The sequence below is a fragment of the Ascaphus truei genome, chromosome 10 (genome assembly GCF_040206685.1).
Source record: "Ascaphus truei isolate aAscTru1 chromosome 10, aAscTru1.hap1, whole genome shotgun sequence".
Lineage (NCBI taxonomy): Eukaryota > Metazoa > Chordata > Amphibia > Anura > Ascaphidae > Ascaphus > Ascaphus truei.
This window is the reverse complement of record NC_134492.1, coordinates 18,650,458-18,672,182: the sequence shown is the minus strand read 5'-3', so window position 1 is coordinate 18,672,182 and position 21,725 is coordinate 18,650,458. Positions and strand designations below refer to the sequence as shown.

The 21,725-nt window shown below is 40.4% G+C and overlaps 1 protein-coding gene across 2 annotated transcripts in view; it reads right to left on the bottom strand.

The window, feature by feature from the left end:
• Window positions 1-21,725, bottom strand: part of USP24 (ubiquitin specific peptidase 24) — a 101,139-nt gene that overhangs the window by 9,662 nt on the left and 69,752 nt on the right. For both annotated transcript variants that reach the window (XM_075616049.1, XM_075616048.1), the window contains exons 42-65: window positions 21,477-21,596; window positions 19,407-19,532; window positions 18,528-18,626; window positions 16,934-17,016; window positions 16,006-16,147; window positions 15,671-15,790; window positions 14,470-14,687; window positions 14,148-14,272; window positions 13,236-13,377; window positions 12,802-12,949; window positions 11,794-11,889; window positions 9,961-10,064; window positions 9,378-9,491; window positions 8,910-9,006; window positions 8,705-8,821; window positions 8,288-8,380; window positions 7,629-7,731; window positions 6,457-6,572; window positions 5,554-5,667; window positions 3,143-3,208; window positions 2,300-2,363; window positions 1,102-1,180; window positions 741-816; window positions 20-106 (exon numbers count right to left, since the gene is read on the bottom strand). In XM_075616049.1, the coding sequence (XP_075472164.1) occupies window positions 20-106; window positions 741-816; window positions 1,102-1,180; window positions 2,300-2,363; window positions 3,143-3,208; window positions 5,554-5,667; window positions 6,457-6,572; window positions 7,629-7,731; window positions 8,288-8,380; window positions 8,705-8,821; window positions 8,910-9,006; window positions 9,378-9,491; window positions 9,961-10,064; window positions 11,794-11,889; window positions 12,802-12,949; window positions 13,236-13,377; window positions 14,148-14,272; window positions 14,470-14,687; window positions 15,671-15,790; window positions 16,006-16,147; window positions 16,934-17,016; window positions 18,528-18,626; window positions 19,407-19,532; window positions 21,477-21,596 (2,649 nt within the window). The remainder of the gene's footprint in view (window positions 1-19; window positions 107-740; window positions 817-1,101; window positions 1,181-2,299; window positions 2,364-3,142; window positions 3,209-5,553; window positions 5,668-6,456; window positions 6,573-7,628; window positions 7,732-8,287; window positions 8,381-8,704; window positions 8,822-8,909; window positions 9,007-9,377; window positions 9,492-9,960; window positions 10,065-11,793; window positions 11,890-12,801; window positions 12,950-13,235; window positions 13,378-14,147; window positions 14,273-14,469; window positions 14,688-15,670; window positions 15,791-16,005; window positions 16,148-16,933; window positions 17,017-18,527; window positions 18,627-19,406; window positions 19,533-21,476; window positions 21,597-21,725) is intronic.

The window sequence follows — 21,725 nt, the reverse complement described above, 5'->3', positions numbered from 1 at the left end:
AGAACTGAACACAGTTTACCTGGGCAGAGATTGTGCGTTGGAAGGTTTTAGCAGTTGATGTTTCATTGGACACATTACTCTGTGGAGCCCAACAGTGCTCAGACATCTGCAGGGAAACAAAATCGTATAAAGATAAGAAAATAAGTACTCTGTAACAAAACTATTAGCTTTAGCGGTATTGCAGAAGTGAATGTCTTTTGAAAGGCGTGTGTCTCATGATTCATGTTGACAAAGTAATAGTAAATATGATATAGTTTGTAAAGGACGTAAGATCCGTTATTCCATTTTCCCACTTGGTAATTTTGCACCAAACCAACAAAGGTCCAACAACAACTAACCATCCGTACTGATACTGGGAGTGACAATAAAAACCAACGAGAATTGCTGCAGTTCTCCTTTTCCATACTTGTACTGATCAAGACAGAGTTATAAAGCAGTTCTTATAGAATCACCAAGGAGGCCATTTTGAAGAAACCCAGCAAAAACAAAAAACAAAAAGGCATACAAAACTACTAAAGGGTTTCACCAAGGACACGAACAAGGGAAAAAGTAGGAATGAATAGATGAGTAAATTCTGCTTGCAAACACACACACGGCTAGAGAGAAAAACTGCTGTTAAGTTGAACTGCCTGATTGTGACAAGAGTATGAATCTGGCACTATAAATGTCGGACTTTAGGAAACTGAAAGATCCACGTATATTGCTGTAGACATAGAATACATTTATATTTAGTTAATTACCTTCTTCTGCAACCACTGTACAGCCCAACTCCAGTGTTGAGAATTTTCTTTAAAATACTCTTTAGCAGCAGGACACCTTTAAAAACAAAAAACAAATACACTTTCATGTGGTGTAGCAAACAAGTGGTTCATCTATTTGGGCAAATTACATTTCTAGAATACCGTTCAACAACTATTTTGTTTCATTGGTGACATGCAATCTATTTTAAAAGCTAAAAGGGTGTTCTCATGGGTCACCTACAAACAACACCACAAAGGGTCTGTCACAAGCCAAATGGCCAACAGACGTTTTGCTTGGGTGCATGTAACCCAAATGGCTGACGAGCATGTTCAGATCAGCCATGTCTTTACTGGGACTTACTTCTGGGCCAGAGTAACAAGGAACTTCACACACTGATAGCAGCGGCTGCTGTCCACATGGTTGCTGTGGTGCATCAATGCTGTGAAAGGAAACCATATTTGTACAGAAAGAGCCCCTTTAGAATCATAGGCAACATGCAGACAAGCTCCAGACAAACAAGCAGACATTTCTTGTCAACTTGCAGCTCTTATCTTTTCTAATAGGAATAGTGAGGTTTTAGGTAAAAAAGATCTAACAGCATAAACAATTTTGGCACGTGTATAACTGTATCCCTGAATTGTTACATTTTCACATCAAGCTTTGCATGCATTACAACTAGCTGCATTTTAATTGGTTTGTTCAGTAACAAAGTATTTAGTTGGAATTTGAAAATGCATAGGGGTCCGTGTTAAAATGACAAGTAAAGACTGACTACTTCCATCGCAGCCAGGGATTCTGGGTAATGACAGGCAAATTAGCACACTGTTTGCTAAGCAATAGTGGGGAAAAACAGGGTTGCAGATCTGTCCGAGACTTGCACATTCACCACACGTGGTATTTTTAATTACTGTACAAAGTTTGCGTGAAACTTTGTCTAAAAAACTGTTAAAATATGTAAGCTTTTGCCGTTTTGCTTTTTTTGTAGAGTAAATTCTAGTGGAAACAAGTATCCTGGTTCCAGAAAAACCATTGGTTATATTGTATCAGATATTTCTAGCCATTCAATATGCTTCCTCTCTCTGGTAACCTTACAAATAGTGGTACAGTGCGTATAACACAGGTGAGTACTACTACTATGTGAATATTTTCAATGCACGGTTGTTAGTTTTCAATTAATAGCACAAGGTAGAGAGAGGGGCACACATCTAACAAAAAAACAGACCTAATTTAAGTAATATTAGCTTCTGGATATAAGTAGTGCAAATAATTTACTCTTTACATAGGGCCCAAACAAAGAATACCGCAGCAACCACAAATACCCCTTTAGGGTAAATGTGTTCAAAATATTTTTAACTCACTTAAGCGCGGATATATTTTGTTACTTATTATAAACATAATACATTTATTGTGTACATGATATGTGAAAACTTCTGTAAATGTGACCCTTTGTATTCAAGTCTGATAAAGAGTAAATAATTACCATGATAGTAGGGGTAGAGAGAGAAAAAAAAAACAGTTTATTTCAGAATCATAAGGATAAAAGGTTGGGACAACTTACCCAACAAACCATCCGACTCAAATGTAAATTTCAGCCTCTGTAACTGTATGGGATCTTCAATAACCTTCAGAAAACAGATGCAGTGAATTCATGCATGAACTCATTACCAAGCAAGCTTGAAAGAAACATACTTGTAGACAAAACCCTTCATAAAAGGCCTTTTAAGGAGGTTAATGCCAACGCCAATAGACATTATTATAAGTGTTGAATGCATAAGGTTATCAATAACTGTTCAAATGGCAATGTGGGAAAGTGAGAAATAAAGCACAGAACAAGTTACATCAACATCCCCTTTAAGGATGACCTGGTGATGGAACCTAAACTTCTGCACGGAAAATCTCCATGATGCGATCTGATAAATACTCCCCAAACATCTATCTCCTTAATTTTAAGTAACAATCATGTGCAACAGAATGGGTTCTGTATGATTGCTATGTAATACTACTTGTTTAATCCTTTACAATGCTTGTATTACACACAACATTAGTCAAACAAAAAATAATAATCTCACAATCTAATGTGTGTGTTGACTGCGGCACAGTGACCAAAATTGACCAGCATCTTAAGGCAGTCATATTAAAGATGAATCAGTGCTTCCTAATAAGCATAAAAGCCATATTGTATCTGCATATGCTAGGAAGGAAAGGTTTTGCAACAATTCTTTTATGGTCAAGGTGTTCAAAGACAGCAAAGAACTCAAGTTTTTAGTTGATCTCTCCATAGCATACCAGTGTAGAAGCAGGATACAATATTTTTAAGTGCTCTGCTCAGCTTTATTGTTCGTAATGCAGCTGCTAACAGATATTCATGGCCAATAATAATATTAAGCTTTCCAACACGTACCAATATCTCATGAAGTAATGTAAAGGTGTTCTTCAGTTCATGCGGTGGAGTCGTTTCCAGCTGGTTCTGCAGACAATTAGGGTATACACCAGTAATTGTCAGGAAATAAGAATATTCCATACATATATTTCTATTTCTTCTAGTCCCTCCATGCCAGTACACGCACGGATGGGGCATTAACCCAGGCACAGTTGGGGGTAGGATTAAACTTAAAATGGTTCAGCTCCTCTAAGGCTCCCTGCATTTCACCTCAAATCAATTATCCATGTAGCCAAGAGATGAAAGAACAAAGAAAGCAAAACATGGAAAGAAAAATCTCATTAGCGTGGGAAAGTTGTATTTGAGGAAATAAAAAAAATTGAACAGGAAGAAAAATTAAAATTTTACCCATGTTCCTGCCATGCCAGAACAAATTAATGGGGCGATAACAGTGCAGTCACCATCTTAGGGTGGGAACAAGAGACTACAATACATAGTATTCTTCACAGAAGATACAAGTTTCCAAAATATATGCATGGAAGACCATAAACTAAACTAGAATCTCAGATTTCTGTATGGACCAACTAGAACCAAGTTCTGAGCAGGCAGGCTCTGAGGCCACACAGGAAGCAGGCCAGCAGAGCTTTACATACATTTGGCTGGTGGCCCTACACCCAGGAGTCTTATGTAATCGATCGATGGTGACCACACCCAAAGTCAGAAAAAGTAACAAAAACATTCTTACCCGTAGAACTTAAAAAAGGAATAAAGCATGGTACCTATGCATTTCTTAAGCAGACATCTGCTCATAGAGGAGCAATGCATAGCCCACTCCATTAGCACGGGAACTTTGCGCTGAGCATGTAAATAGATTATATAGATCAGGAGTGGCCAATTCCAGTCCTCAAGAGCGACAAACAGGTCAGGTTTTAAGGATATCCCTGCCTCAGCATAGGTGGCTCTGAAGCAGGCATATCATTAAAACCTGACCGGTTGGTGGCCCTTGAGGAGTGGAGGTGGCCACCCCTGCTATAGATCATTGAAGGCCGACTGTAATTTTGGAATACTACAGGACTAGCACAGCCTGTTTTCATACCCATGGTCCTCACACTCCAGACTAGTGCAGTATCAAACAGCAGCAAAGTCCCCTATAGGTACGCAAGAGGACATAGCTTGTAACACAAATTAAGGGGGCATAACTTTTTGCACAATGTCTAGAACTACGCTCAAGCCCACACCTACTCCTTTTCCCCAGGGCACTAGTGATCTCCAATAATACTTGACCATAGTCCAAATAATCTGCCCCTTCTCTCATGCCAGCTAGATAGCGGCCCCATAGGGAAGAATGGAGCCTAAGTGAGGGCAGGGCGGCACAAGAATGGGCCTTGGCTAAGCTTCCCACCAAATGATGCCGTGGGTGGTGCAAAGACTGCCAGATCGCAAAAAAACCTAACCCATGTGAGAGAACCCAGGCCCTTGACTGGTAGGACAAAAAGAACAGATGTGAGGAGAGCAGGAGCCTTATTGGGCTGATAGAACATGATTAGTTGGAAGTTCCCCTATCCCCCAACTGTGTGGGGCTTAAACAGCCCATTTGTTTGTACTGGCATAGGATGGACGTAGAGAGAAATACTACGTTTAGTCTTTACAGCGTGTAGCACATATAATCTATTACTGAAACACTGCACATTTGCATATTGTATTGTCAAAGGATAACAGACAGCAAAACACTTCCACATTGTTATTTTAACTAGGGATTCCAACAACTCTCAATTACTGCACTTTTGATTAACCCCTTCAGCGTCGGAGTCCCATCAAGTCCATGGTCACTCCCCCCTATACCACCTCGTGATCACAATACCAACAGAAGACACTTCAATTTATATCACGCTGTACATTGCCATCCGCAGGGGAAAAAAAAGGCCCCCAAAAAACATGTACCCCGTACACCACAAGGGCCTCCAGAGTGCCACAAATATGGATATACAACAGGTGTTGTTCATATGGCACTAAAGGGGTTAAATAGAAGTGCACGTAAGATGTTGCCCCCTAGCTGTGTCGGTGAACCCCAGCAAGCTGTCCTGAAAACATTTACTGTGTTGCCACACCACCAATATTTAAAATCGGTAACTATTACGTCTCATATGCCAGTGGTACTCAATTCCAGTCCTCAAGACCCCCCAACAAATCAGGTTTTAAGGATATCCTAGCTTCAGCACAGGTGGCGCAGTCAAAGACTGAGCCACTGATTGAGCCACCTGTGCTGAAGCTAGGATATCCTTAAAACCTGATCTGTTGGGGTGCCTTGAGAACTGAAGTCGAGCACCCCCGTCATATACATTTCCCTCCTCAGGATTTGTTTAAATACTGCATATATGTATATGTACAGTCTCAATACAAAAAGCACAATTCTGCCTTACGTGTATTCTTACCTTAATAAAATGGAGCACAAGGAGGGAGAAGCGCTCATTACAGAAGCAGCAGTACACCACCATCTCAATGAGAGCAGAGAGAGACCCAGGAAGCTCCCGCATTGCAAACATGACCTGAGAAAGAATCTCTATATGAAGAACAAGTCCAATTCTCAGCAGCCTTACAATTTGCATATACCACCTCGTTCAACGACGAACTCTGATCTAGGACACTGGTCACACCAACTGCATGCAAGGGCTGTTTTATTATTACTGCGAGCAACAATGTTACCCCAGATAACGTCATATCCCTGAGTATCCAACGGTCTCAGTGTCAATGTTGCTACAGTATGTTGCATTATATATACCAGACCAATGAAGTTTTCTACATCTGTAGGTCTGGAAATCAAAGTAGTGTGTGATTTTATGGGCACTCAATTATAGAGTCCATTTTTATACTCATTGTTCCCCCTCTCACACCGACCACATATTCTAATGTGAAATCCTCCAGTTCTCTACTATGGAGACATACTCATGTGAAGACTATTTGTAGGGGCACTTAAAAAGGCCACCTACCACGACGGTGAGTGTCATGAACTCTATGTAGCACCTTTCCAATGCAGCACGTATATAACATGGAAAGGAACATGGGCTTCTCACCAGAATGTCCTGCCGTGTCAGATCAAGTACAGTGATCCTTTCATGAAAACAAACCTGTTTTTAAAAAGGTTTACACACGCTTATTGATCAACTTTTGGGTTTACACTGGGACTTTTTAAAAAAAAAAAAACGTCACTCAAACACCTACATTATTGGCCAAACTAACGAGTGTACTAGTTCCTGCATATTATTTCCTCATTGTCTACTCGTTTGGAGTGCTGTACATGTTTATAATACATATATAGGGTTTAATTAGATACCCACCTCAAGCAAATAAAGTTTTCCCTCTGGCATAAACATCAAGGCCTCTACTTCTTCATGGAGGGCCAGAGGCGGACACAAAGCGTTTACAGGAGGATGCGGCTTGAAAACACCTGGAGCTAAAATATGAATACTTATGAACAACAAGTTGGTCCATCCATATATAAAAACAAACTCATTTTATTTGTCTAGCTTCTTTACTAGGAACACCTTGAGAGGGACCTGAAATGCATTACAATTGGATGTGCCCAGGAGACAATACTACGTTTGCATTTGTAATATTGTAGTACATACAATAGTTTCCAGCCAGGTGTTCACATGCAGAGTGGACGAAAGCAGAGGCTATATTTTACCTGCATTTGAATTCTCAATTACAAGTTTTGACTAATACTCCGGGAGAACACCCATAATAATCTCTTGTTTTCATTACACTGTTATGTTCACCAGTCAGCGTGGGCCCTGAATACCTTGAGAGCAATAAGCTGCACAAGGAGTCATTGGGATTCAAGGTGATCCAAATGGCATCACCAATAAGAATAGCAATGCACAAGTAGGCATCTCTTATGACATACAGAGTCTTGGCAAGCACAAAACCTAAATCCACGCCATTATATACATATCATTTGGAGTGCTACATTTTGGTCTCTTATCAGTATATCATAAGTATTGCATTTTAGGAAAGTTGGCTAGATACACAAACAGAGCTAGGAAATAGACTTATATATAAAATAGCACTCAACCCCTCTCTCCCCCCCACCAAAATTAAGTAAATCAAATGTACCAAACCCAAAATAAAAATAAAAATTGGAAAGATTATTGATATACTGTATATGCATATAATATCAAGAATCTTTAGAATTATATTTAGCTTGACCTTTGTTTTACTGTATTTGGAGTTTAAGTGCAGTTATATGGGAGTCAAATGTATCTTTTTCCTATTTAGTGTCTTCCTGTGCACTGAACCCCATTAAATCAAACACTGGTGGTCATGCAAAGCAAGAACCTTCTTTTGTTGAAGTAGATACAAAACCATATAAATCGTTCTGCAAGCAACTTCTTAATCTATGAGGAGAAAATAACTTTCTCCCCCACTCTCTACTCTCTACTCTCGTGTAGAAGGATGCCGCAGTTTGTATTCCCGTATTTCAAGCTCAAATGCACACCGAATCTCTTACCGACTGTCCTATGGGAAGTAACATCTGAGTGCAAAACGAGCAATGCTATGGTATTGTGCAGGAATCCAAATTCTCGAGCTTGTGGAGAACTCCACCTGCGGTTCTTTAAACCAGACATAACCAAATATTAACATCAGAAGCAAAGAACAAAGCTGGCACAAAAACTGCATACATTTTGAACCTTTTCACATTAGAGAGCTCTGGTGAGAAACAAACGGCTGATTATGAAAGCCTAAAAACAGCTTATTTTGAAAGCCTAGGAGTCTTCGCACATGGTAATAATACATGAAGCTCAGGCAATGTACTTGAAGTTGTTAGAATGCACCAGATTTATTTTTGCTATCTAGAATTATTTAAAAAAACAAAATGAGATCATACCTTCTAATCCTTCACTGTTTGAGGGACCTGCAACATGCCATGTAGCTGAGCAATACAATGGCTCAAGTATTCAGGTGCAAAAAACCCCCACTTAAAACAAAATGGATCATGGATGAGCAAGGTAACCTTTAGTATGATTTTGGGTACTACCTACATAGGGTACACAACTCTTGTAATAGTGACGGTGATTGGATCTAATGATGTGGACAAGGGCAAACTGGGCATGAAACCGCTCATTAGTTCAGCAGCATGTGCAAATAAAACGGGTTACTGCCCCTTACCTGGTTGTTTTGCCGATTGGGGCCAAGTAGGAAATTGATGAAATGCCTAAGAGCAGAGTACCTGAGAAGGAGGTCAACAGCTCTCACACCCTGCTAAAAAAATAAAAAATAAACTCACAACAAAACTCTGAATTGAAACCAATACAAGCTAAAACATTTCAGTGTAGCTCTAAATAGAAAAACTTTGTTTCCTGTTGCACAGAATACATTGTTTTAGCAACTAAGACATTCAATTTGTTGATGTGACAAATATGTTTTGCACTTTAACCTCAAACATCCCAAGTGCCCCTATATAATGTAGTGCAGAATCATGGGTTTAAATCTAGTCCAATTTATATAGTAAAATATTTTGTGCAATATTCATAATGTTATTCTCGGTTTAAAGAGAAGACCAAATGTTAATTATATGATTTTTACCTTTTGTACAAAATTGTTGAAAAGGAAAAAGTATTGAGCACAATTTTTACAGCTTTCTGGTACATCTTTATCCAGTAGACTGAGAAGCATCTCCAGCAACAGATGAACACTCTTTACCTGAAGAGACACATCGTAAAGATCAAAGGTTACTCCGGTTTTATGGGGAGCAGCTCAGCTAATACTGGACAGATCAAGAAGCCCTTACTTTGTCTCTATGGAACAAGGCCCCATCTAAAGTCTTCTCAAGAATGGTGGCAACAGCAGCTCTGACCTCTCGTACGCAGCACTCCAGCAAGAACACTCTGTTGGGAGCAATACAGGGAGATCTTTAAGGAACAGAAGATACTTCATACAGGAGCAGCAAATGACATGTGGTTGTCTGAATATTGTACAAAATTTGCAATATCATGCCCGGTACTCCATCCCTAAATCAGGTCAGTGTTTGATTGGGAGGCGTGGTGCCTCGATTGTTGAACCAGGAAGGGGGGGGGGGGGGGGGGAGAGGAGGTGGATGTTGGTTGCCAATGTTTAGTGCGGATTCTGCAATTGCCGAGCGGGGCCTGGCTCTGCAAAGGAAAGGCCCAGACAGCCCATCCTATAAATCTGGCCACCAATATCTGGGATCAGACAGTTTCTTTTGTTTTAAAGGGATTTTTTTTTTTTTAGCACTTACTTGACAAGTTCCCGGCCTTCTGACCCAACCAAGTATTCCACAAGCCACTGACAGGCTTCACAGCTCTTTAAAACCAAGGCCTCAACAGTGGCGATCCATTCTTCAGTGTCAATCCTATAATAAAACAGTCGTTAGAACTCCTTGCATTTTTATAATTTTGACCAAGACAAAACAGCACTTGGTTTAAAATTGATTACCATGTAATGGTGAAACACCTCAGGAATTGGTAATGGTCATGTTAAGGTGCATTAGGATACTACTGCTGGTGGGACAGCGGAAATGAATCTGGGCATGAAGGACCCAAGCAAGTCACATGACACAAAGAAGGATAGGTAAGTGGAAAGATCAACATACTGTAATACAAGTTAAAAGCAATGTATGTGCTGCGATTCAGGCAACCACTGGAGAAACATTCACCATAGATACTTAAATACTTTATGGCTTCAAGGGGTGATATTCGGCAAATATCAACTAGAAGCTGGAGTTATTTTCTAGGAAACAAATCAATCATCCATATGAAGTCATTGAATGTTTTTCCTATGACTATTACAGGCCAATGCATTGCACTTCCTCCAGTTCTTACCTGAGTTTTTTCTTGGTTCGGAGATAGGTGTGAAAGAGGAATTGGATGGCTAGCTGTAAGCTCACCTTCGCCATCGATGGGTACAACGGATGCTTCAGTTTAGTCTGAAAACAATATTGAACACCTATTGCAAACAGCCTCAGTTCATTTACCAAAGTAAGCCCCTACCAACCTGCTGTCATTTTCCAGAGTAAGCCCCCACCAACCTGCTGTCATTTACCAAAGTAAGCCCCCACCAACCTGTGGTCATTTACCAGAGTAAGCCCCCACCAACCTGTGGTCATTTACCAGAGTAAGCCCCAACCAACCTGCCGTCATTTACCAAAGTAAGCCCCACCAACCTGCCGTCATTTACCAAAGTAAGCCCCACCAACCTGCGGTCATTTACCAAAGTAAGCCCCCACCAACCTGCGGTCATTTACCAGAGTAAGCCCCCACCAACCTGCGGTCATTTACCAGAGTAAGCCCCCACCAACCTGCGGTCATTTACCAAAATAAGCCCCCACCAACCTGTGGTCATTTATCAAAGTAAGCCCCCACCAACCTGTGGTCATTTACCAGAGTAAGCCCCCACCAACCTGCTGTCATTTACCAAAGTAAGCCCCCACCAACCTGCGGTCATTTACCAGAGTAAGCCCCCACCAACCTGTGGTCATTTACCAAAGTAAGCCCCCACCAACCTGTGGTCATTTACCAAAGTAAGCCCCCACCAACCTGCTGTCATTTACCAAAGTAAGCCCCCACCAACCTGCTGTCATTTACCAGAGTAAGCCCCCACCAACCTGCGGTCATTTACCAGAGTAAGCCCCCACCAACCTGCTGTCATTTACCAAAGTAAGCCCCCACCAACCTGCTGTCATTTACCAAAGTAAGCCCCCACCAACCTGCTGTCATTTACCAAAGTAAGCCCCCACCAACCTGCTGTCATTTACCAGAGTAAGCCCCCACCAACCTGCGGTCATTTACCAGAGTAAGCCCCCACCAACCTGCTGTCATTTACCAAAGTAAGCCCCCACCAACCTGCTGTCATTTACCAAAGTAAGCCCCCACCAACCTGCTGTCATTTACCAAAGTAAGCCCCCACCAACCTGCTGTCATTTACCAAAGTAAGCCCCCACCAACCTGCGGTCATTTAACACGTTTAATATATTCGGCAGCAATAGCCAACGGATAAAATCATTACCCGGATTACGGCAACATGACAATTTAAATTCATTTAAGCCTTGCAAAACCAAGTAGCAATAAACAAGCTGCTGGAATGCTTAAGCACTTGCTCACATTAGTAAATACATTTTGTTGGACTATGAGTTTTATGTATTCATGGTGGCTGTTGAATTTTCTAACCGTTAATCTTTTTGGATAAACTAAAGGAATGAAAGGTTTTGCACTCTGATATGTGGTCTGATTACAGAACACTTTATTCTGTGACATGTGAATGCTTAAATATTATCTGTGCACCTCACTCTGGCCAAGATTCACTAAAGGAGGCTAAAAACTTTAGCACTCTTCAAATCCCATTCACATGAACAGGCATTAAGGCAAGCTGACGCTTAGCACACTTTAGTGAATCTGGGCCTCTGTATCTTTCTTCTAATTGACAAAGTTGCAGAAAGCTGCAAAATGGAGCTGAAAACGTGTTTATCCACATACACATGCTATATTTGCTTCAGTGTCGGTGGGGCTAGGATCATATAGCCCATTGCAAGCCTCTCCAGCCCTGAAGGACTTAAATAATCCAAAATCTAAAGACACGCATTGCTAAAAAAAATAAAAATAAAATAAAAAATCTTTAAATATATCTATAAGGTAACAAATACGCGAGTAATCACTTACTGCATTCACTGAAGCTAGAGACAGCACAAAACTGAAATAATCACTGTTATATACATCTCGGTTTTTCATGAACTTCAGATTTTCATCTCTCACCATCTGAATAAAAATGACAAGGATGTGTTAAAACTTGCCGAGGCGCCTGCAAATCATTTCAAACGAAGTTCATGTCAAGCATGTGACAAAGCAAACATCAGTGTTTAGAACGCTGCAGTGACCTTTATCTCTGGCCCCCAGTTACAAGAAGCCGCAGGGCGTTCGTTAGCGGGCCGCCCTTCAGCACTTATATCAGAAAGTGGCTTAAACAAAACGGTTACCGCCCTTTCATTTCTGATACTAATTAAGTTGGGAGGAGACTGCGATGTATAATGCCCATAATTACGAAGCAGTCTTCTGCCATAAGACACCTTCCGGCACTGGAAGACTCCTTTGATTTGAATGGGCTGGAAGTGTCATCCAGCGTCGGAAAGAGACTTCTGGCAGAAGACTGCTTAGTGAATATGGACCAATTGGTTTATACTTTGGTGCATTACAAGATAATGGACACAACAAAGGTGAACAATGATTAAATAAAAATACCAAAAACGCCGGCTGCCTGGTTCTTGCACTCCGGCAGCCTGGCATTTCCTGACCTCATTAGTGATATGTCACTGAGTATTAAGGCTGCTGTGCCAACATGAAGACATTCCCACATGATTTCAAATTGCAGTGTATTAGGGGTTATTCTGGCAATATATTCATTAAATGCTTGAACAATTTAGCAGTATATTATTTAGGCATGGAAATGGGAAGGTCAGACCCCCACAGCAGCAGAAGTGAACACCATAATACTAAGCCGCAGTTACGAGCATCATATAGGCTACATATAAAACGGTGCCTTTACTGTACTGACAAAATGCATCTCAGATGTATCCTTTTGCCTACATGTCAGGCGACGTATTTATGGATTTATGGTTAGACCACCGACTATACACAGCGGGAAGAGAGTTTGGTTTCCCGGACTCACTTTACCTGGTATATCCTAAGTGGCATTTTCTCTACAAAAAGGCCTTTTTTCTCCCCTTTCCTCACCAACTTGGTCAAGATGGAAAGGCGGTCGTTAGGTCTGTGCTGTCGAGGAGAGGATTGGGGTGATATTTCAGGCGATGACGGAGCAGATCTTAAAACACACAGATTTAAGATCAGTCAGCATTTAAGTCAATCATTTTCAAGTTAACTTTTCCATAGGATACTGAGAAATACATTCATTAAACGGTGTGTGCACACAAGCGTAGGTTACCTTTATTTTAGTACTGCTTTTATTTTTTTAATGCAATTTAGGTTCAATGCGTATCTTCTAAAAGGACACGTCTCAGCTCCTCAACTATTCCGGCGTGCATAATGGATTTTGACTTACAAGTCTTTGCAGCCAATTATAACTTGTGTGCATCAAGGTAAATACGTACAGCGAGAGATCCTCTGCTTCCTGGCGCACAACACTGACGCGGCTTTTCTTTGGTAGGACGGGGGAGTTCTGATCGGACACCCGTTGATAGAAAAGCATGTAGGCATTCCAGTACCGCCGTCGCACATCTGGGTAAGGGTTGGCTGTATGAAAGATCACAAAGGTCTTTGCCAAAGCATAAACATCAGGGAGACCGCAATTTAAAGCCATCGTGTCACCAACGCGACAACTTGAGAGAATTGGCCATTGAGTATTTCACTGCTGGGCATATATGCTAGAAATACAATACTCACAGTGGGCTTCCTGCTCACAGCCTGTTTGTATGTTTAATATACTAGGTTTGCAGACAAAAACAATAACTTCACGGATATAGGGTTCCATTGAGTTGTAGATTTCAACCCTGTGATGTATAATTTAGCATATTCCTGTGCCAACCCATAAACTGCTGATCAGGTTGTAGGTCAGGGCTCTTCAATTTGTGACACGTGGACTAAATCCAGCCGGCGAAGGGCCACGTGATTCGAACTGTCTGCTCCTGCTAATTTCTTTGCAGTCATTCAGACCATTTTTTCACACACTCTTTAAATCAATGGTTATGTAAATACATATAACAAATATATTGTAGATGCTTGCAAAATGTTTAAAATATAATAGTTTTGAAGTCTTTAGATATATTTAAAAATACATTACAATATTATTTTGGCCTTTATCATTTTTTCTAATCTGGCCCCATTAGAAGACTAGTCGGAGAGTCTTGCTGTAGGTTAGTGATTAGAGCGTGTTTTACTATGTTCTTCAAGGTGTTTGTAGGACTGTTACAAAAGATAACCTATATCTATGTAGTTATTAATGTAGAAAAGCTTCATGTCCATAGCACTGAGGACTAATAATTCAGAAATAAAAAATAACTTACATTGATCATAAACTTTGGGCCTGTATTCCCCTCCAAAGCACTCGTACTCCATGGTTTCATCATTCAGATCAAACTCTTCCACCACGGTGTCATTAAATTTGTACCATTTGCCTTTACCACAACCCCTACAGCACAAACAGATTACAAGAATGGTATAGATTAGCACCGATTAAAAAACCAAACAACGTTTTCATTATTCTTATTCATTTACTTTGTCTCATGTCATCGTAAAGAGTTTGGCGATACTACACAAGCAATTCTGAAGATTTCATACCATTTCATTTAATGCAAACATTTAATCCCTGAAGTGCACGGACAATACCTTCTGTCTTTAATGAAGGAATAATAGTGCCCTGCGTGCGCCTGGCCACTGTGCACAATGACTCCCACAAGTTCATAGTTTTCTGTTGGCGCAACTTTCTTCCGAGGGGATCCACCACCAGGGTCTGTATTTCTCCCGTTTTCGCCAACCTCCGAGGAAGAATCTTGACGAGCCATTCCAGACACCGTGTATGGTTCCATATTCAGCATCCATGGGAACTACGAGAGGTATATCCACTTCAGAACAGTCACATAAGCAGCTTGCCCGAACAGACACGGCAAATGTGTATGGAAATGTACAAACCGGGAGGCCAATGTAAATATGTCATTGATATGTCAAATATGTCATGGCCAATATTTTTCACACCATTACCGAGCTCAAGTAATTGATTAAATATAATACATGCCCAGTGTTCTTGACATCATGGCACTAGTTAATGATGCCTCACAGAGCATAAATTGATGGATCATTATTGCTTGGTTTATTTGCTGCCAATAGAACCTACAAACGCGATATCCACAACGGGAAAGTAAACATTGTGTACTTTATCTTGGAAACTTTTCATCAATACTTTGTACAATTTTTTTTTTCTCCTGAATTGTAAGTTTGTGCAATTTTAAGAAAAGTTAAAGCCACAACTCCTGCTGGAATTTTTTTTATTATTATTTTAAATTGATTTTTTTTCCTCTACGATTTTAACTAAGGTGTTCAGTAGCTGAAACATGCTATTTCCCACCAAAACTGCCTGGATCAGCTAGTCAACAGGAAATCTGCAATGCCATTGCGGCTTAATTGGTCGAGACTGGTGGCCATCAGGTTTGCTTCATGAGGAGCACATTCATTGGTAATCATCTTGGGATATGTCCCTATCACTGAAAACAGTGCACTTCAGCAACAGATACACACACCTGCCCCTCCAATTATTACAAAAATAAAAAGATTTCCTTTTCTTTCCAGCTTTAGGCAAGAACAAAAACGTTGCAGACAACGAATTCAATTAAAGAACCAACAACGTTGGGCTAGAAGAGAAAATGATCAAGTTCATATTTAGTATAATGAAAAAGCTGGTAGTCCACAATTTATAGCTCAAATCTACTCAAAACCGCCCATCATTTTGCTTCATGTACTTGTCACAATGAATCTAAACTTTGTCTTGTAGAACATGTCCAAATGAACGCCAAGCGTATATTATAATGTTCACCTTTATCTGTTCATCATATTTAATGGACCGGCCACTTTCCCAGTCAAATCCGAACCTCATTAAATGAATGACGAGGACACTTGGCAGGGATTTGATACAAGTCCTCTTTACTGTGGTTCTCTGGAAAAAACAAAATGCAATCAATGGATCAGAGCTGTTCCACACAACAGTGGTTCCCAAAAGAGGGAAGTGTTTGGACAACCACATTTACCAGTCAGTCATCCTTCCAAAAACATCACACAAAATGATAAGTATCCTCTTTTCAGTCGTTCACAATGTGGCCTGTGCAACAGATATCATTTGCAAAAATAAGCAAATCAAAAGTAAATGTTTACCTTTTCTTTGCATTTCTCGCAGTAATAAGCATTGCTCCCTTCAAGCACCTCTCCTCTAACAAACTGGTCCAGTGAGATTTCGAGGCTCTGACACGAAGTGACACCAAGATTCAGGGCCATGAAGGCCTCCTCCCGTTCATATCTGCAAAATAAACCTGTCTGTTATATGAATTCAAAATCAAATTTGAATTAACCCTCCAGGCAACCATAGGAAGAGTAACAGTTTGTGCGCGCGCGTGTGTGTGTGTGTGTGTGTGTGTGTGTGTGTGCGCGCGTGTGTGTGTGTATACGTTGGTATTTTAGAGTGTTTGTGTCTGTCAGAAAAATTGCACCAACAGAACTATGGGTTTGACTATCAGTGTGTATAATTTGCAATGTTTTTTTACTTTTTGAATAGAGAAATCTAGAAATCAAACCCAGCTTATATGTGGCAGATGTGGACAGCGTGGCCTGCTGATTTTTTCAGCAAATTTGAACACTGACCCAAATGTTCCACATTTCTGCTGTTGCATAGCACACGCCTGCCGCCCGCATTTGTAGTGGTTGCAGACTAAGTTAGCAGAAGGGCAGCATAAAAGTAATACTTGTGGGAAGGTCCAATATTTCAATGAACAAAATGCACCTCTCTCTGGTTAAAAGATGGTATGTTGAGAACAAGCTGTATAGTCAGGTTTTTTTTTTCAAACTTGAAAACAAAAAACTCATAGCATAAGTGGGGAAAAAACAAGTAGCGGTTAAACTGGTGAATGTCAAATCGATCACAAAAAAAAATAAAAAAAAAATAAAACACTAGTTTTTATAAACATTATTTGCATTTTTATCAGAAAGAAGCCTGATGAGATCGCAACTGCACAGCAAAATTGTAATGGGTTGAAAGATGTGGCAGAAAAAGGTGTGCACACAATAGAGTATTTTTCAGAACACAAACCTGTGGGGACAATCTTTACAGATCTTCTGGTCAGAATAGATGCCCTGGAAAGTGTTCTTAAATATTTGATCTCGTCCCATTTTCTATGTAAAGAATAGAACAAACATTTGAGCTGTTATAGCATATTATTTTATGAGACCCGCCCGTTATGCAAATCTAAACTATAGATTAGACACCTGTTTCCATAGTAATAGATTCACGGCAGATAAGCACTTGGCACGCCTAGTCTGCCCATTAAACAAAATACTCCCCGCTCTTCACACATTACAAAGATTAAAAAAAAAAAAAAAAAAGAAGAAATTTTTCCTTTGGAAGGAAACGATAGATCAGCGGTGCGCAAACTGGGGGGCGCGAGATTTTTTTTGGGGGGGGGGCGGGGGGGGTGCGGGCAGTTGCAGAGGTCCCGTGCTCTTCCCCAAGGCATTTAAATTAAACGCCGGGGGACTGCGTGAGGCCTCTGCAACCTCTACTTACCGGGATTCAGTCGGCTTCAGGACGCGTGACCATGGCAACACCATTTGACACCGCTGAGGTAAGGAGGGGGCGACCAAAAAAAGGGAGGTAGTAAGGCAGCGGGGGGCGCCGCAAAAAAATAAATAAATAAGTTTGCGTGCCCCTGCCATAGATGTTGAAGTTTAATTAATGAAAACACAACCCTGTGTAATCGGAGGTTATTGCAGTAACAGTTTTTACAAAGGTTTAAATGTAACTCTAGGCAATACAATGACAGTCACTTCATTTTGATGTCAGAGGGCTACATGCTGCAGCACTCCAAGTGCTTTCTAGTCCTGGACAGTCAAGTCTGAAGGTAAATAAACGGCCAGGAGAAAATTAATTTTACACTTGGGCTGCGTCCCTGCTAGCGCTGAGCTCGATGAGCGGGCAGTGCTTGGCGAGGTGACATACATACATACATACATATGCAGATGTATACACACACACACATCCCTGCTCACGCGATGCACAACCGCGTATGCGCGGGCACACGCTCACCGGCGCTCGGGAAAATGTAAAGGACACCTGGCGCTCATGCTTGGAGAGCTCTCCAAGCATGAGCGCGCTCAGCGCCAGGGGGGACAAAGCCTTAGACTGTGCAAAGCAGCGTGGTCAGTAAAATACCAGAGATCGTCTCTTCCTTAAGAAATGTTTATTCCTCAGAAAATAAGTTACGGACCCAGTAAAATCAAGTACCAAATAATGTTTTGTTAAGGAAGGTTTAAGCTTTTAAATCCAGCAAAAGTGAAACGATGCAGGGGCACGAAAATATGGAGCCACTTTAATGTGTAGTGTCATCATGCAAGTGTTTGATTTTGGTTTAGATTACAAATAGAATACATGAAATGCTGAAGTGACTCTCCTAATTAAGTTATTACATGAGAGATTCGTTTGCATTTGATGTTTTATGGTAATGACAATTGATAGCAGCTAGTAGAGAAAGGCTGATAAAATGAAATCCGTGCATGTTCTGAACCCCCCACAGCAGGAAGTCACAAAGACTGCAGACTTCTCAATTAGTGAGTTACATCTGCAATCTTACGTATTTCAATGGTAAATAGAGCTTTGTAAAGGTTACAGAGGGACATCCATAAGTTACCTTAAGATATTCATCCATTTGATCAATAAGACTGGTGAAGAATTCATAAGCATCCTGCTGCTCCCGGACATAAAGCTCCTTATTCCACATCTTGAAGATCTTAAGACAGTAAATGAAGGGAGGTAATACATTAATAAGCAGCTTCCGTCTAGATCAGCAACTTCATTTTTCAGAAAACTTCAGAGAGCTTTATCACTCTTCTTGAATAGGTTTCAAATTTGTTTCAGTAAGTGACACACCGAGTGCTCATCTGCATGTCATTACCCAGAATCCCTGATTGCAGAGTAAGCATTGTATGCTGAGATAATGGGGGAAATCAGGGTTGTGAACCCGACGTGTGAAAGTACTCAGTGGGATTTTTATTTGTGTGGTGTCACTTTTTTAATCACCATTTCTTATTTTGTGTCTTCACTAGCATGAAAGCATATTATTTTGGGAATAAGGACACAAAGCACCAGCTATCTCTTAAATCCTGTCTCATCCACTACAAACAGGAAAAAAAGAGAGATCCAGCGCTCCACGGATTTCAAGATAATGAATTTATTGTGCCACACTAGGTGAGCAGCCTTAACCCCCCTTTACATTCATCCACTACAAACAGCAGTTATTGCATAAAATAGGTACAGCTTTTATTATAAAAAAAAAAAGCTTGCAGAGAATTAATATATTAATAGATATATATACAGTGTATATATATATATATATATATATATATATATATATATATTTATTTTTTACAACATACAATTTATAAATCCTTCAGTTGAAGTATTCAGCCAATGAACAGAACAGTTATCCGGTTATTAATCCTTGGGTAGAACACTCAAAACGGCAACTTAGTGATTAAGCTTTTTGTACTGAATGAGCAAAAGAAAATACCTTCCAGAAGTTCTCTGGCACATAGTACTGCAGCTTGCTTTCCATCAAATGTCCAAAGAGAGATTGCACCTGGTAAAATACACTATCCTCTGGATTATCCGTGTCATCTTCCATGGAAAGCAAAGCCTTAAGAGGAAAGATGAGAAAGTACTTGTAAGTCGGGATCACTCTTGCGATCATTTATTTTCGGAAGACACGTGTTAGAGCAGTTGACAAAATTATTGTTCTCCAGGTTCATAAAAAGCTCAATGGATTTTTTGAATAGTAAGTAACATCAATTCATTTGTCAGAGGTCTTGTCACCTCAAGTAGCTGCAAGTCACAAAGCTATTAATGGGCCTTGCTATGTTGGGGGGGTGGGGGGAGGTTAAGTATTGATGGGAGTCTTTGCTTCATTCTTAAGATCAATAAAGTGGTATCTCAACCAGTAAATGGAAACAATTTGCGGCACAGCCCAGGATTTTATTACTTCTAGATCTCGAACTGATGTGGAAGAAAATTGACGCACTTTTCAGAGTACAAATACCAGAACTAGTGAGCATAAAATCAGACAATTTATTAAGATGTAAAAAAACACCAACACGTGTTGGTTTAAATCAGGGCAGGCCAACTACTGTCCTTAAGGGCCACCAAAATGTCAGGTTTTCAGGATATCCCTGCGTCAGCACAAGTGGCTCAACAACTGAGCTACTTATTGAATCACCTGTGCTGAAGCAGGGATATCCTAGAAACCTGACCTATTGGTGGCCCTTAAGGACTGGAGTTATCCACCCCTGGCTCTAAGTGCTTAATACAAGCAACGTTGTAATGAATACCCCAATTCAAGTCAATATTGTATATTAGGGGGCAGTACAAGGAGTCAAAATGAAGTAAACGTGAAAGAAAAAAAGTACTCAAATTATGCACTCATTACAACTTCATTTATAAATGAAAAAATACAGAACAAAGAATTGCAAGGTTCAAAAACATTTACAGTTAAAAAGGGGAGTGGAGAAAAGGTGCACATAAAGATTTGCACTTATCACAATATCTTACCCTGCTGCGGTGTGATAAATATAAACAATGTGAGGCTCTCCCAATAACTTTCTGCACACGTTTGCAAACTCCAAGAGTACCAATATGAGACCCTTGTAAATAAAGGGATCAAGCTCACAGTGTAGTAGTGCAGGACTTGGTGAAAAGTAAACACCTAATGTTAACACAGCCCACACATGGTACCTGGAAGGAGGTCTCTGTAACAGCACCTTATCCTACCCCACATGTAGGAGCAAAAAAGCAGCACAATGACTGGGCACAGTTATAAAGGGCAAATACCCAAAAGTATCCATGAAAACAGCAAAGTGTGTCTGTGTAACATGTCCATGTGTCTGCGTAACATGTCCAATGGGGTTAGTGATTGCAGATATAGTAATGATATACAAGTGTGTAGTCCTGCAGTTCTGCTCAGCGATATTCGGCTGACAAGCGCGTCTCTCTGCATGGCACAATTACTTTATTTCAAAGTGAATAGCTGACAGGTGCCTCTCCTGTATGTGAGACGGTTTCAGAACTCTGCTCCCCAATGCGGACCTTTAACTGTATATGTTTTTCAACCTGGCAATTCTTTGCACTACTTTTACTGTATTTTTTCATATATAAAAATTAAACTGTAGTGAAGTGTGCATAATTGGCGTAATGAACTTATTAAGATGCACTGATGAGAAGCTAGTCTGAAAAGCTCCTTCCACTTTATGACTGCACAAAAGTGAGTCCTAATGGACCATATCTATATCCTGGTTTAAACCATTTCCCAAACACTATGGGCCATATTTACCAAGCGATGCTAGTCCATAAAACACCACCCAGCACTGGAAGACACCTATGGCCCAGTTCAATGAGCTGCAAGTTATTTTATGAAGCTGAAAGGAGTCGTACGGAGTAGAACTGCTTCTTAAATATGGCCTTATACATCTCCTTACAATTCTAAAGGGGGCACCTTAAACGGTAACGAACACTATCCAAGACTGAATTACAACTTATATAATGTCACTAAAGAATGTCCCCTGAAATAACTTTTAACTGATTACCGGACCTCAGGAAGACCTGGCTGCATATATAACTGTTGGAAGACCGCATTCATATAGCAGGTTGCACCTCCATTTTTAAGTCCAACAAATCCCGAATTGGACCTGCTGTCTACAGGTGGAAGATACTGCAAATAAACAAAACCAACGTTATCAATATATCTGTAATAAGAACCCAAACTGAAGTCTAGTAAATGAGTTATAAGCAACATTACCTATTTTATGCAACAAATGATTGCAGATACAGAAAGTGCTTT